This window comes from Gavia stellata, chromosome 4 (assembly GCF_030936135.1).
Source record: "Gavia stellata isolate bGavSte3 chromosome 4, bGavSte3.hap2, whole genome shotgun sequence".
Classification (NCBI taxonomy): Eukaryota; Metazoa; Chordata; class Aves; order Gaviiformes; family Gaviidae; genus Gavia; species Gavia stellata.
In genome coordinates, this window is record NC_082597.1 from 70,698,373 (window position 1) to 70,715,490 (window position 17,118).

A 17,118-nucleotide genomic window follows, 5' to 3' on the forward strand; every position below is an offset into this window, starting at 1 on the left:
TTAAAAATTTACTTGGCCTGCCCTCCTCCCACCACCAGTTAAGTATTTTTTTCTAATATATGAAAGAATTTTGTTTGAATATGAAATCATGTTAAGCATTATACAAAGTGATCTTTTCAGGATGGTTAACTACTTCCTATGGACAAGGAACAAGTGTCAGAGGAGAAGAAGCAAAGCTAATGACTGGAGACGATAGGGTTTATGTGCTCTTGGCTTTCCTATTTACTGGAAACAGCTGACATTAGAAATAAGAATATAATTTTTTTTCTCTGTCTAGTCAATCCTCTTCCTTTCAACATATAGTGCTAAGAAGATGCTAATTATGGAGCTATCCTTTTCTGCAGCCCTTTCTAAGATAAATTATTATTACTGTGAGTGAGAATAAGGACATACCCTTCCCTAATGCAGTGATGCAAATTTGTGCATGCTGCCATCATAGAAAAATTTTCCAGATGAAAAGTAAAGCAACAGGGAGATTTTCTTTTAGACTTTTTTTCTGCATAGAGGCCAAAATTTGAGGTGTGCCAAGTATTACTGCTCTAATCCTGTCTGGTGTTAGCTATTTGCTCGACACTGGATGGAATATATGGAAGAGAAAGTAAATGTCTCTGTGCCAAAGAACTTGATTTAAGTAACATACTTTGAACTCTTCTGGTAAGTATCTTGGAAAGAATGGCTGTTGATTTGGCAATAAGGTGATTTTTTGACTGAATTGGAAAGGAGAAGATGCCTACACAGAAAGGTAGAGAAAGAAAAAACACAGGCCTTAAATGGTGTTATTAGTTCAGTTAGAGGAGGACAAGACAGGTAAATGGACCCAAGATGGTGGCAGACTTAGGGTCAGCGTAAGTTGTCAAAACCTTTGAAGTCAGTACTGGCATTTTTTGTTGTTGTCCCTGTTGGAAAGGTTATAAATGAATTTTTAAAAGGGATCTGATTGGTCTGACAGAATGGCTGAGTGTGTAATTTTTTATTTCATGCTTTATTGGGTATGGAAGGAGGCAGAAACAGTACACCACTATAGGGTTTAGAGTGCAAAATGGAAATGACTACAGTGTGGATCTGTCTTCAGATGTTTGAACAGGGAGGAACAACTAGGAGAAGATTTGTAACAAAAAGCTTTTGATGACTTAATGCATCCAAAACCAGTCAAAAAACGCCCAATAGCTAACTGTAGTATTGTCAATGTTCATAAAATTTTTTATCAACAAAATTAGAGAAAAATAGTAGTTGCTTTTGAATAAGCATCTTGATGTAGGCTAATCATTCTGGTAGGAACAATACCCTCATCTCTTTCAATTTATTTAGTCCAGAGGAAGGGAACATTGTTTTTTGATAAGAACTTTTTCTTGAATTTTATTTTCTTTTTTTCATCCCAGGTATCATCAGAGGGTCTTCAGATGGCTACCACCCTCTTTTCCATGGCAGGATCTCTGGGTGAGAGGGGTTATACAGGCAAATATTTAAACTTCTTCATAGAACTGCAAGATAATTGAGGTTGGAAGGGACTCTTATGGGTGTTACCTGGTCTAGTCCCCCCTCAGAGGAGGGCGAGCTAACATCACGTTCCAGAAAAGGGTGTTCCTTTTCTTCTCTTGTGCTACAACAAGCTTCACTTTCTTTAAAGAATGTATTATCCATGTAAAAGAAAGACGCTAGTTAAAAATGCTTTTATCAGCTAGTACTTGGGTGTCTGTGTGTTTAAGTTATGTGATACCATCACTTTGCTTGGTTAAGTACCAATGACATACAGAAGTCAAGATTTATTTTCAAGATCTCTTCCTGAACTGAATCTCCACATTTTAGTGTGTCCGGCAAATGTGAGTCATTGCCATATCCACACAGTAGTCTAACATAAGCTTTAAAAAAGTCTTGAGGTAGTCTCAAAAATCACCTTGGCAATTTTATTGTGTGACTTCATGCATATTTATGTCATCCTTTTCTCTTTCTTTCTGTGGTCGCAAGAGCTAAAACCCATGACAATGAAAGGTTCATCTTCAAGTATTTTTTGATTCAAGACATAAGACCTCAAGAAAATGCTTCTGTCATGGGACTGATAGGAAGCTGGTCACACAAGAACTGTAGCGAGAGCTTTTACAAATCACTGCCTATCCACTAATAGAATAAAGTCAGCAATTCTTTTAAGACAGTTGTACAATTAGATAGGCTTGGTCATGTCTGGTCTGATATGGATTCACCATGGCTTTTAGATGAGATGATCGATGCCCATTTTTAATCTTACTGCCTACTGTCTCCAAGATGTAGAATTTTGGGCTCCCAGTATGCCAAGAGTTGTATAGATATTTAACATGATTTACCACAGAAATATGAAAAGGGATTGGGGGTCAATAAATTGTTATCCCTTGCATCCAGTTAAGGGAACAGAAGTATAAGGGTAAAGATTCAGATCCCAAAGTTCCTGAAAACATACGAGGAATGATTTTTATTAACTTCAGTAAGCTATGAAATAGGTCTAACTAATTTGCTCAGGATCAAAAGGGGGAAGTCTGAGGTAGTCTGAAAACGGAACTTAGTCTTGGTGCAGGTCTTTAAGCAGTGAGTTGTTGTGTATCCTAGTCCTGTCCTGCTGTACATTTTTGTATTTGAAAAGAAAAATCAATTCAGAAAAGTGCCTCTCAACAGTCTTACTGATACATTCATCAGTCTTTGGGAGTTTCTGAAAACTTTCCCTGACTACTACCGCAGTATGCCATTGGTACACATTCACTTAATGTAATTAGAAGCAGCTTATTTCTTTTCTGGAACTTGATAGCCATGATAATTGCATGTTGAAAACACCACGCTTTTTGTGCTTTTTCTGTTCAAAGTTCAGACTGGGTCACAGAAGCAACTGGATCAAATCCATGAAGAACTATGTGTGAGAAGTGCATAGCCTTTCTGCCTCTAAGTTGAAAAGCATGCTGTGGCTGTAAATCAAGTGCAGATGATAGATTAAGAGACATCATCTGCAGCTGGAGCTGTTGGTCAGCTGAGTGGCATGGCCAAGAACATGTCTTGTCAAGCCACATGAAAGTGCCGTGATGATGCAGATCTGAGGCTTGCAAACCCCACCAAGGTGGTGTGCTGCTTCTCAGAAAGCGGTTGCATTTAGAGGCTTCTCTTTGAGATACAGTGAGTAGTTGTCTGAAATCTCTTTCTGGAGGCTCAGGGAGCCTCAGGGTGCTGTTCCACCCCTTTCTCAGTGACTAGTGATGTGGGGTGCCCAGCCTCAGCCATGTTAGCACAAGGCGGTATATAATCTCATATATAACCTCATATAATCTGAGGAGGGTAAAGTAGAGGTCAGCATCTAAATGGAAAACAGACATTCAAACATATTAATGGATATAAATGAGCTCTGGACAATATAGACATTATTTTCTGACTTAAGACCTGGTCTGGACAGCCAGAAGGAACAACTCATGGAACCCAAAGCACATGGCATGTTTCCATCTGAAATATACTGACTGCTTTGGGAACATGGGTACTGAACTACATACTTCTTTTTCGTCCTGGTCACCGCGAGAATACTATGAGCTGTCAGTGCATTATGTTGGCTCTGACCTCTGTATCTCATTTAGCCTTCCTACAAGTTGAATCTCGTTCAACAAATCTCCACAGCCTCCTTTACCTTAAAGGAGTCATTTCAGTATATTAAGAAAAAACACCCCAAACAACCAACAACAAATATCTTAATCCTCAGTCTCTTAAAAAGAAAATTAATTAAAAAATATTTTAAATTAGTTTTTTTCCTTGACATGATAGTTATCATTCCCTTTACTCGTCCCTGAATATGGAAAATTGACTAGACCAGTAGTTACTAACCTTAGACTACCCACATGATCTGTGAGATCATTACATGCTCTGTGCAATTATTTAATAAAGTAACTTGTTTTAATAAAGGTTTATGGGAGTCCCTGAGAATGTCTGAGAATAAGAGGCCTACTGATCAAAAGTTAACACAAAAGAACTACAGAGTATACCAAATTGTGTATGAGCTCACAAAAAAAGTTGAAATGGCTCTCCCAGAGATATTTTCTTCTTAACATATTTATGAGAAATAGCTGTCTTAACCAGCTATCGAAATATTTTCACTGAGCTTATCACAGCAATATCTAAATTAAAGTGTGGTGGGGATTGTTTTTTGTAAATGTTTTCTAAATATTTCAATTAAAAAAAAAAGCCCCAAACCCACCACAAAATCACTAACTTTTTGCATCAAAAATTTTCACTTTTTTCCTTGAAGAGGACAAAGATATTATAACAGCCCAGAATTTGGTGGTGAAAACTTTGGGTCAACACATGGGCGAAGCGTGGCAGAACATTCTGCCTATCATGTTACAGATCTGTTCAGTACCTTCTGGTTTTCTGTCTGCAGCCATCTCTAAAATCCCAACAAATGCTCAAGGGCTACAAAGGTAAATTAAACACTGTGATTTTTCTGTCTCCAGCTCTTTTTTCTGCTGACATCCATTTGAAAAATTGGAGTGGCTATACGTTTTATTGGGAAAATCATCTGAAATCAGGCTGGTAACTAACTCTTTGCTTCAGAATAATGACAAACTTAGTCCAGAAGTGAAAACCTGATGGCCTGCTACCAAAACATACCACCTCATACATCTCTTCTTTCCTCTCTGCAATAATAATAATTTCAAAAGAATCTGAGATTAAACCTCAGATAACAGCTCACCACTATGTATAAATGTCAGAGTCCTTTGGAGAGCTTTAATTAGTGTCTTTTCTAAGAAGTCTGAAGATCTCTCCCCTACATTTTTCCCTCTCTAAAATAACTTTTTGACATTTCTGATATCATTCCTGATATGTTTCCTATTGAGTTATAAACTTTGAATGTTTTAACTCCACACCAGAGAAATACTGTCCTTCAGAGAAAGTCCCTAAAGCAAGTTCTAGGCTTTTCACATTTATTATGGCTATTTCAAATACTGAAAAACAGAGAAAAGGAGGAAAAGGCAACTCATGGGTCTATTAAAATAAATTTGGTATTTATAGAACTTGTCCAACACTCTTTTGCTCTTTTTAGTTCACACAGATATATTCTTTTGTTTATGGATTTGTGTTAAATACATTTTGGCATAATAAAACTATGTGTATTTAATATTGTTGATAACACTCACTGCTTTGGCATTGAAATCTATTCTAAAGAGGGGAAGTACGCCCTGCTTTCAGAGTGCAAAAATGAAATAATTTGGATCGGAGTAGATATAAATATCTATCCCAGATTTGCACTGAATTTAGTTTGAACCCTTACATGAATGTGGTTGAGATTATATCTGTACTTATGAGATGCAAGATTTTTGGATACCAAGTGTCAATGTTCAGTGCTCTAGCAAAGGCTTTTGTGTGGAACTGCAGAACTACAGAAACCTTTGCACTTTCCCTGGGTTGAGGAGGATCAAGTTAGAGACCAATTAAGTAAACTGGACATGCACAAGTCCGTGGGTCCTGATGGGATGCATCCGTGAGTGCTGAGGGAGCTGGCAGAAGTCATTGCTGGGCCACTTTCCATCATCTTTGAAATGTCCTGGAGAAGAGGCGAGGTGCCTGAGGACTGGAGGAAAGCCAATGTCACTCTAGTCTTCAAAAAGGGCAAGAAGGAAGACCCAGGAAACTACAGGCCAGTCAGCCTCACCTCCATCCCTGGAAAGATGATGGAACAGCTTGTTCTGGGCCTCATCTCAAAGCATCTGGAGGAAAAGAAGGTTATCAGAAGTAGTCAACATGGATTCACCAAGGGCAAGTCATGTCTCACCAGTCCCATAGCCTCCTACGATGGCATGACTGGATGGATAGATGAGGGGAGGGCAGTAGATGTTGTCTACCTTGGCTTCAGCAAGGCTTTCGACACCATCTCCCACACCATCCTCAAAGGCAAGCTTAGGAAGTGTGGGTTAGATGAATGGACAGTGGGGTGGATTGAAAACTGGCTGATAGATAGAGCTCAGAGGGTTGTAATTAGTGGCACAGAGTCTAGCTGGAGGTCTGTAACAAGTGGTGTTCCTCAGGGGTCAGTACTGGGTCCAGTCCTGTTCAACATATTCATCAATGACCTGGATGAAGGGATAGAGTGTGCCCTCAGCAAGTTTGCTGATGACACATAACTGAGAGGAGTGGCGGACACGCCATTCAGCATGACCTGGACAGGCTGGAGAGTTGGGCAGAGAGGAACCTTATGAAATTCAACAAAGGCAAGAGTAGGGTACTGCACCTGGGGAGGAATAGCCCCATGCATCAGCACAGGTCAGGGGCTGACCTGCTGGAGAGCAGCTCTATGGAAAGGGACCTGGAAGTCCTGGGGGACAACAGGATGACCATGAGCCAGCAATGTGTCCTTGTGGCCAAGAAGGCCAATGGCATCCTGGGTTGCATCAAGGAGAGCGTGGCTAGAAGGTCGAGGGAGGTTATCCTCCCTCTACTCTGCCCTGGTGAGGCCACATCTGGAGTGCTGTGTCCAGTTCTGGGTTCCCCGGTTCAAGAAGGACAGGGAGCTGCTGGAGAGGGTATAGCAAAGGGCTACAAAGATGATTAGGGGACTGGAACATCTTTCTTATGAGGAAAGGCTGAGGGACTTGGGTCTTTTTAGTCTGGAGAAGAGAAGACTGAGGGGGGATCTCTTACTAATGCTTCTAAATACTTAAGGGGTGGGTGCCAGGAGGATGGGGCCAGTCTTTTTTCAGTGGTGCCCAGTGACAGGACAAGAGGTAATGGGCACAAACTTGGTCACAGGAAGTTCCATCTAAACATGAGGAGGAACTTCTTTACTTTGAGGGTGGTAGAGCACCGGAACAAGCTGCCCAGAGAGGTTGTGGAGTCTCCTTCTCTGGAGATATTCAAAACTTGCCTGGACACAGTCCTGTGCAATCTGCTCTAGGTGAAGCTGCTCTGGCAGGGGGGTTGGACTAGATGATCTCCAGAGGTCCCTTCCAACCCTTATCATTCTGTGGTTCTGTGATTCTGTATTTTTTTTATTATTTTGCATGTTAATATTTCATGGTAGGATGTAGCTGTTCCTAGTGATACAGAATGTTTCAGCCTGGTTTAAGACTGTGGTACTTGACAAAGGGGTCTGTACTATATTTAAGAAGTGATCCCTTATAAAAAAAATTATTTCCAGCTCTTCAGAGCAGCTATATTTAGCTTTAAGAATTTACATCCAGAAGCATTTGTAAATACTGCATTCCTGTGAGAGGGACCTCCGATAAGCGCTACAGCCTCTTGGCCCATACAACATCCGTGGATATCAGAGTATATTGACACCTGCCATTTAAAAAACCCCTTATTTTAAAACAATAGCAGTGGGAAAAGAAAAATGCTGCTTCAGGGAATCTAGTGGAGGGAGATGAAAGTCCAAAAAGGCAGAAGACCAGACTACCGTCATATTCTCTAATTTAATGGATGACAGTCAGCAGTGTAAAGTTACCTCCCAGTTTCCTACCAGTCTACTTCAGACCAAAAATGGAGGAGAGATTCTTCAAGTGGACAAGAGAGGTTGGCTACTGGAGTGTTTTCTCCACATGTTGGCTACCAAGGCTGTGAACCAGAGGCTTGACCCGTCCCATGCATAACCCCAGTGGAGTCAGTGGAGTCCTGCCCCTGGAACTTAGCCTGTCTCTTTCTGCTGTGAGCTGCAGTAATAGCTTTCCTCATGTGGAACTGTGTTAAAAGAAACCAGACTGAACTGGCCTCACGCAAGCCATCATTATCGCCTCCTAGTAACCTTGCAAAGCACAGGATGACAAACCGCTGCTCTGTATTTTCATAACCCTGCAGTAATTAGTGCCTGGCATCTGTAATGGAAATAAAGTGCATAACATCAGAGTTTCTTCTAAGATGACACTGTTTTCATTATATGTTTAATTTTTCAAAGAATATAAAGGCAGATACATAAAAATGCCAAGGAGCCTTTTTCAATTAAAGCCTCTACATTTTTTTCTTTTCTTCTCAAGATATGCAAATGGATTGAGCCATTAAAGAGAAAGATAAAAGGAACCCCAAACACTGTTTGTACATAGCCTTTATGACTGCAGCTACTTATTTTGCAGGAAACATTATTTTGACTGGAGCAAGTTATATTGCAGCTTGACATTACTCATGGCTGCTTTGCAGTGCTAGAGGCAGACAGTGATTGGAAGGATACCTTACCTAGTTTTGGGACGTTTCACCTCACAGCATAGATCCTGCACCCAGATTTCATGCAGTGCCCTGCCAGAGGTGGCATTCTTATACCCCACTGCCGTTCAGCTGTTTATGATCATGCTTTGGGTTACTTGGTTGGCCCAGGGTTGGAGAAAAACAAAAGAGTGGGTTACAGCTGGTTCCCCAGTTCTGTGATGAAGCTTCCTCTGCTATAGCTTAATACCCACTCTATGTGTGATTGTATACCATCGATATAATGTACCTCACATAATGTACATATAATGTACCTTCTCTTCAGAACAACAGTGCCATTATCCTTGGAAAATGGGCATAGCTAGCCACAGGTGAAAAGTTGTCTCTGTCCAAATTGCTGGCATAAATCTCCCAGACCTCTTAGCCCAAAATTTTACCTGAGAAGCTTAGGATCAAGATCCATGTTATTTAGTTGGCTGGACAGAGTTTAGGTGGTGGATTTCACTGAGGTCATTTAAAAACCCTGTCACTGTAGCTTTTTTTGATCAGCCTTGAAATAGTTAGCAAGGACATTCAGCTCTGTGCTTCACTGTAGATGCTGCCCAACCTCTTGATTCCAGGCCCAGCAGCCAAATAAATTCAAATAAACTGATCCAAATGCTGAAGTGCTTATTCAGGCAAAATTCACTGTTTGTTTTCCTTAGATAAAGATTAAATAAAAACTGAATTAGGACTTCTGGAACTGGCCCCTTAAAAGCTGGAAGACCACACTTCGGAGACAACTAACACAAGATCAATGCGTAAGAGTTCAGTACAGAGAGCACTATTTTTTTATTTTTATTTTTTCTTATATATTATCTACAAGCACAAGCTTTCATATTTTTAATGTAAAAATGCATACAGATCATTATATATATAAAAATCAACTAGCCTTGTAGCAAACTGCCAGATGCAACTATCCCCAGGTTTGGGGAGAACTTGTCTGGATCCAGGTGCAAACCCAGTGGCTGATCCTCACTTCCATCTGTGGTTGCACCGAACCCCCAGATATGAAGATTCTCAAAGTTCTAGGGAAGGCTTAGTTCCTGATCCAGGTCTTGCAGCATGGGCATGACTAACTCTTCATCAATTGAAGATAAATATTTAAAAACTTCATAAATGACAATCAACTTGTTGTAGGTAACAAGTATCTATTCCACCTTTCCTCCCCCTTTTTATTTATTGTCCTTCCCATTCTCTCTCCACAGAAATGATAACGGACAGAGGAGAGGAATTTAATGTTAGTGTCATATATGTACATTTAAATAGCAGCAGTAGCAACAGAATTTAAACTGTTGATGTCTGCTGCGGAAAGGCTACCGAATTTAGGTTCATGTTGCATTTGGCCTTTTCAATGCTTGGGCACTTTTTGGCTCAATTTGCACATTGTAGAAATATGACACATTTATAGCATAGCCAATAATATGTTGCAACATTGTGAGCAACAATAAATCAGATTGCATTTAATACTATGTAATATGTATCAACAGATTATAATATACTATATTATAACTATAATATAACTATATTATATAACTGGCTTGACAAGCAACTCATTACATCAAGGAAAACAAATTAATGAGCAATTAAGTAAAGAAATTTGTGTTTGTGTGGGAGGAAAGGTCACAAAATAGCAGCCTCCTTTTTGACCAAGTGTTTATCATGTTCGGTGGTTTCCAAATTCAGTCTTTGCAAAGCAATGTTACTATTTTTATTAGAGGTTCTTTATGTAACAAGTCATGTTTGCACAGTGGAACATTTTCTTTCACCAGGATTTTATAATTTCTCCATACAGACATTATAAAAGAAGATAAAATTTGCTGGGATTCTTTTGGAAAGTACTAGGGCCATAACTTAGCCTCTCCTTCCTTTCAACTCTCCTAATATGAATATGATTAATTTATTTTCTGTTGTCATTCATATATTACTTTTTTGTATTTTAAATGCAGCCAAACTCTGAACCCCGGGAAAGGTTTTCTGAGAAAACAACTGTTGATGAGGAATAGAAAGAACTTAGAGAGGAATAAATCAATTGCTTAGCATACTGACATAAAGACTTTCCTCTCAGCTATGTTGCCATGGGATTGCAGGTAAGGATTTTGTTTACTTCAGATTCGTGCAACAGCACTGATTTGAAATATAACAGAATGACTTAGTGAAATGCTCACTCTGTCTCCTAACATAACATACATGTTTGCAAGTTCAGACCTTCAGCTAACAACTACTGGTGCATAAACAGGCACTAGCTCTTTTACACTCATATTGATTCTGCATTACTAATAGGTCTAAAAATGGCAAAACTCTCTTTTTTTTTTTTAACAGAAGTTAGAGATATGAGCAATAGTTGGGCACAGGTGTGTCATGGAGATAGTGACATCACCTGTTGCAAGAACCCCCTGCCTAGAACCATATGGTGAAGTTTCCATTGCAGTGTGCGTAGCTGGTGTACGACATCATACCTGAATATGAGGACCAAAATATAGATATTGATTCCAGAAGAGTGGAATGAATTTTCACTGTCTAGAATGGGGGAAACAGAGAAAGCAAACAACAGTACAAATAGAATAGACACCTGAATGTGATGTTCTTTGCTGCTGGTTGGGTAAAAGATATTGGTGAGAGAACGTTTAAAAAAAAATTACTTTGGTAAAGTATCTTTAAGCAAATCCTTTTGAAAAGTCCTGACTTGGGACTTTTCTCTGTCCACAGAGATAACACAGGCTGGATTCTCCAGCCCGTTATTCTCTTATATGGACACCTACAACTGTATAAAGTGCTATCCAACCAGATATCCTCACTCTTCTACATCTGTGGCAATTTGTGTTTGATAGCCTTTTAGTGTTCCTCACAGAGGCAAATAACCATATAAAGTACAAAGCAGTGGAGAATAAACTTGTTAGTAACTGCTACAAGAAGAGGGCTGTTCCTCAAAGGAGAATACTGCTAATATTCCCATTTGTCATCCCAAACTTTGGCTGTGGTTCTACATGATGCCAGTCTGAGCTGCACACCACGCTGCCTAAAGGGATGCAACACAATTGGTGGGAGACGAACACAATCTGAATGAAAGTCTTTCAGTCTTGGTTCTTGCATCTCTTAGCATACAGTTAACAAGCCAAGTAACAAGGCAAAACTTGACAGCTGGCTTAAATGAGATGCATGAGGGAGGAGAAGGGAGGAGAAAAAACTGGACAACTTTTATCCCAGGCACAAAAATCTGATAAAATGCACTTTCAATTGAATGTGCTACATAGAGTCACAAAAAACCTGTGCTGGTTTAGACCACAGAGTGCTTCAAGCAACATCTGGAATTTTAAACAGCTGAAAATTATGGCCTTCTGATATGGTCACATCTGATTTACATTTGGGCTTAGACTTTAAATACTTACCTTCAAATGAATTCAGTTCTTCTTCGGTATAAGATAGAATAAGAGGAACTACTTGAATTGAAATAAGACCAAAACAAAAAAGTAAACAAAAGCTAAAAACTACCCATAAGTAAATCAATAGTAATATGATTATTTTTTTAGTTTAATTTCCTGACACATACACTCCCATTACCCCAAGTACAGCACTGCACTTTGAGGGGGAAATGCTGAAATGCCACTGGACTAGCTGATTATTTCTTGATGAATTCTGCAGTTTCAGAGTATCTGGAAAAGCAGCTGAACTTCAGCTCTGTTGAAATGTGTGTCTTGCTGGCTAAACGCTCCATGAAAAAGACCTTTCCTATATTTATTGCATACCTTGCTACAAACATCAACACTCATAGATTTGACAAAAATAACAACAAGGAAAGGCAGTTTGGAGGAAAAGCACACAATGCGCCAATTTAGAGCTGGTGAAAGGTGTCAGATGAACTTTCTGGTAAAACACAGCAGCCTCTATGTGTATTCAGTCCTTGAGAACACCAGTTGTGATGGTTGTTGATGGACTGAGAACTGAATCTTACTCTCCAATGGCTACTGAGCAGCTGGCTGGCTGGAAATGATGTTTAGGCACTACTGACTTGCAGGAGATTGGAGCCAGCCTTGTAGCAGCAGAAGACGCTCTGTCAGTGCCAATCCCCACAATCATCTAGTCCTTTGGAGTCTGCCTTTTTTTTCCTTTTTTTTTTTTTTCCCCACGTCAGCCAGAAGCAGTGTGGCTAAATACATCTCGAAACAGGAAAAAAGTCTGACCCCGTGTTACTCAAAAAAGTGGTGTGGTTTGTCTTTTCTATTTTTTAATTGCAAAGCTTTGACCATTTTTAATTAAATGTGCTCTGCCTGCCTTGTCCCTACTCCAAGCTAATATACTCTAAAATGCTTCTCTGGCTTAGTACAGCTCTTTTTAGCTGCTGATTTTGGTAAGCATCTTATTAATTGCCTGCTTGACATGGGTGGTGGAGCTTCGTCTCCGAGTCTTGCCCTGGACCATCTTTCGACGCCGTACCTCACGACAGAGCTCATAGAAGGCCTCCATAATATTGCCCTCTCCTGTGCAAGCAGAGCACTCATAAAAAGCACATGCTAGTTCTGTGGCCAGCTTTTCACCTTCCTCTGTGCTGACCTGCCTGGAGTGATCCAAGTCTGCTTTGTTCCCCACCAGGATCAGGGTGACATTTTTGGGTTTTTTAACTTCATCCAACAAGTTCTTAAGTGGCAGCATTTCCTCAAAGCTGCCTCTGTCTGTGATGTCGTAAACCAGCACGAATCCTTCACCCCATCGCACATGTCCTTCTTTCTGAATAGCGTCCTCCTGTTTTGAAAAGACAGACAGCAGCCTTAGGAATTTGATTTATGAAGAAGACACCAGGCCATCAGATAGACGTTGGTCCTCCAAAGCCTGCAAAGCCATGTACATCTGCTTTACTTTTTACTTTAGGCAGGTCACTTTTTTTATCATGTAGCATAGGAGGTCTACTCTACCAAGGTGTTATGGGCTGCCTGGTAGCAGGCAATTGGAACAGAGTCTCTGTGGAATGATGCCCAGCACATGAACTACACAGGACTGTGCAGCATGAGCATCTGCCATGTTTTGAGAGGAAGGGGGACCTGGCTATGACAAAACTGCTCTTCACTTGGTGGGAATCATTGACTGAGGCTGTCAAGCCTCATCACTTGACTGTAGAAATAGAATGTGACATCGTGCAGGGTAAAAACGTGTTGTTGGGTTGGCCCTGAATCAAGGAATGAGAACAAAATAATTTTAATCCCAGAGTAAACCCTGACTTCGTTTATTCTTCCAGTGTTTGAAAACTCTAAGCAGGGTCCCTTGCAGAAGGGTCTGGATCCAGCACACTAGGTCCAGCAGCAAGCTGGTGGTGGTGGAAGAGGGGGAGCTCTGTTCAGAAGCAAATCTCTGTCCCCAGACATGGAGCACACCTGCCACCCACTGCACTGCTGCCACCACCGCACTCCCCTTCCCTGCTGTCTATCTGAGCCAAGGTATCAGATAATAGTACATGTACCCACGCACCTGACCAGCTGTATCTAGTATCTCCATGGAAACCACTTCATCATCAATGGTAGCCTGGTGACGATATGTAGACTCTAAAATAAGAACACATTTTGTGAAATGTATTAAAAGAAGGTAAATTTTTTTTGTATCTTCCCTACAGCTACCCCAGCACAAGACCTGAGAGCCACTATTTTATTTTTATTTTATTTATCCAACAAATTTTATTTGTTGGAGCTCTTCCAGACATTCTAGAGCACACTCAAGTCCTTTCTACAATGGTGACTATTTTACCTCTCCCCATAGGGCACAACTCTTTCTTTCTCATGTCTTATACCTGCAAAGGGCTGTGCCTGTGGACACTGCATTCTGCACCCAACAAAAGGACAGTTTCCTGCGGCAAAGAACTCCGCAAGCCTGCAGCCCATTTTTCATGTTTGCTCATAGGGAAGGCTGCCACCTATGAAACACAAATATCACTACTCTCAAAGTATCCAGCTCAAAGGCCTTGGGGTCTGACAAGATCAGAACCAATATGGTTGCAAATCAAGGATCCTAACCACTAAGCTCAGGCCTTATACTGTGATAAAATTACAGAACAGTTAGCTATTTTAGGAATGTGTCTTTGAAACATGCTGAAATAATCACATTCCCCTCTTCTAGGAAGGGCTCAAGCAGTGATTTCCCTGTGTATGATTTATAAGGATAACCAGTGGGCATTAAGCATTCACCCTATGCTACAGGAAAAAAGGAACCTATTTACTGTGTCCCAGGTTCTGGAACAAAGCAACTAATCAGAAAGCTAATGACAAAAGGGCTTGTTTTATCTTAATGAGCTGATAAGTTAAATTTGATAGCATTTGACCTAGACCTTGGAAAATTATTTGTGCTAACATTCAGATTTTTTACTGTTGCTAGCTCACAGATGTCCTATATCAAAAGGCAAATGCCTATGCTGTAAAACCGTGGCCAGTGACTATGAATGCTTTGCATTGTCAGAGACACAATTCTTTTATTTGGTGCAAATCTCCTCAATAAGAACAAAGGATATCTTTAAGGAAACACATTTCTTGAATTTGAACTTCTGAAAGGGCTCATGTTTGGTGAATGCCTTTTTTCGTTACATACTTAAGAACGTCACCTCTTCATAGTGATGAATGTTTCAATGCTGTCCGTGCTGCAAACACTCACTTCCCAAACCAAAAATGTCACTTCCCTCCTGTGCCACCTTAATTGCTTTAAGTAGCACAGCTGCCTCTAATAGGACAAATGGTCAATTTAATTAGGCAGATGGCAAGCAATCTTGCTGTAGGGTTTCAGGCAACAAGACTAGGGTTTTTTTAAAGGCTGTAAATACCCCATCTGTTCAGTGTTGCAAGGCTGTTGAAGGAGTTGGAGTTCTACCTTTGTGATCTTGAGGCTATACCTACACAGCAGAGTAAGATATAGTGGTATGTCTTATCTGTCCCTTCTGTACACCCTCCGAGCTGCTGCAGTTCTCCCAGGGGAATGCAGAAAAGCAGGACCTCTAGTTTGGCGTGGAAGCTGCAATGGTGCACTTTCAGCAAGTTATTTCAGTGGCTAAAATGTTCAGAGCTAGGTTGGGACTCCCTGTACAGCACTCCATGTCCGAGGTCATTTAGGAACTTAGGCTTTGTTTCTTTGGGGGAGAGTGCTGTGAAGAAGAGATGGCTCTCTGAGTAAGTAATGTGATATTAGCGCCTTACTTGTTTAGGCCTTGCAATGCTTAAATGTCTTCAACCATCTGGCCCTGCTTGACAAGTAACTGTTGAGAATTGGTCCACACAACTTGAGAAAGTGCTCATCCAACCATGCTTGCAGCGTATTGTGTGAAATGTCCTCCTTAGGAGGCAGGGTGTGGTAGGCCATACGGCTCTTCCCCATGAAACAGGAGAATAAATCTCAAGGACTAGACTTGTGCTCACTGCAGAAAAGCAGCATGATTCTTAAATTATACTTGACTTCTCAAAATAGGACTCTGGCGGCACTTTATGTTGGAAGTTTAACACACTTTGGCTGCTCACGTTGGGATGGAATTTGATCCTGGATGAGTAGCACTGATTTGGATCAGATTAGTGTAAACATATCTTAGTAAATGTGTTTCTGTTCCTGAGCTTTGGAATGTGTGGTAGCTGGGTGAATTTTAATGAGGAGTGTAAAACAGCTGGATGCTTAAAGCAATTTTCGGTGTAATCACAGACAAGGCTTCTCTTTCAAGGGAACAGAAACATCTGAAGAATCTGGTCATCTTGTAAGTTATGAGCCCTGAAGTTCTGATTTCCAGTCTGTTCACATCAATCCCATGGTACTTCACAAACGTATTGCCTGGCTTTGGGATTTATTAATATAATTTTCTGTGGGCACTTTGTTTTTTGAGACATGCAGCTAGAGAGAAATTAGATGACTTGAGATACCTGCTGGATACCTAACTGAAGCCATCAACAGCTCGGGTGTCTGTGTCTCAGCTAAGCACCCTTGACTCCTGTTAGGGTTGATGAAGTAAAATAGGTGCTGGATACAGCTTGTCTGATCTCTCTCCTGGGATGAATTACACCTCAAAAGCACTTAGAAGTCTAAAATTGTTCAGATGAATCCAGGCTGCAAATGTCTTATCCTTGCATTGTCATGGTCAAGTAGAAAGAGTAAAGTGTAACACTGGGTGTCAGCAGCTTTCCTGATATAGGCTCCCAAGATGACTATGGGCAACTTTCTGAGCTTCAGAATATCATTTGCACCGGGTGATGCCTATATGTTATATCTATAGCTATATGGCTAAAACCTCATATATAGAAAAGAAACCTCAGAACTGTGTTTTACCTTCATAGACTCAGTGTCAAACCTGCTAGCCTCAAAGCAGAGCTAGGGAGCTGCTGCTGACTGAGCTGTGGAGTGCCTGATGCTGTTAGTGTTGTGGAAATTCACATTTGGTGGTTTGCTCTGTTTCAGTGTAAGTAAATATGACCTGTTCTTGTCGGTTTGGGGGTGTGCTATCCTTCTATTCATATTCCCAATAACAAGATCAAAGGGGCTGATGAATGTGGCTTTGGAAGCTGATGTCAGGTTTCAGGGTCCCGCTTGCTTATAAAGCTGCATTCCCCCAGCACTCTTGCTGTGAAAGCACTAAAGCACTCTTGGTTCTCACAGTCCTGTTTGAAAAATTTAAGTTTATTCCAGAAACATTTAGAGCTGTCAAAAGGCCTGAGAAACATGCTGGAAAGTGGTAGCAGTTGGTTTGTTTTTAAGTCCGTAATATATTGCCACAATAATTCATTAATAGGAACTGGATGAAATTCTCAAATTACCCCAGCTGCTGAACGGTTACGGAAATAATGGGGTGGGGGGGTGGGGAGGGCAGATTAAAACCCGCCCCCCTGGGGATCTGTGTGTTGATAAACATGTTACAAATCTCCCTATTCTTCTGAACAATATGATTTTTTAAAAAATGCAGGAAAAACCCGCTAAACTTATATAGAGAAAACTTTGTCGCAGACT

General features: G+C 40.6%; 1 protein-coding gene across 2 annotated transcripts in view; it reads right to left on the minus strand.

The window, feature by feature from the left end:
* Positions 1 to 12,269: 12,269 nt before the first annotated feature.
* Positions 12,270 to 17,118, minus strand: part of RERG (RAS like estrogen regulated growth inhibitor) — a 106,024-nt gene continuing 101,175 nt past the window's right edge. For both annotated transcript variants that reach the window (XM_059816453.1, XM_059816452.1), the window contains 2 exons: positions 13,627 to 13,700; positions 12,270 to 12,906 (listed from right to left, as the gene is read on the minus strand). In XM_059816453.1, the coding sequence (XP_059672436.1) occupies positions 12,499 to 12,906; positions 13,627 to 13,700 (482 nt within the window). In that variant the 3' untranslated portion in view covers positions 12,270 to 12,498. The remainder of the gene's footprint in view (positions 12,907 to 13,626; positions 13,701 to 17,118) is intronic.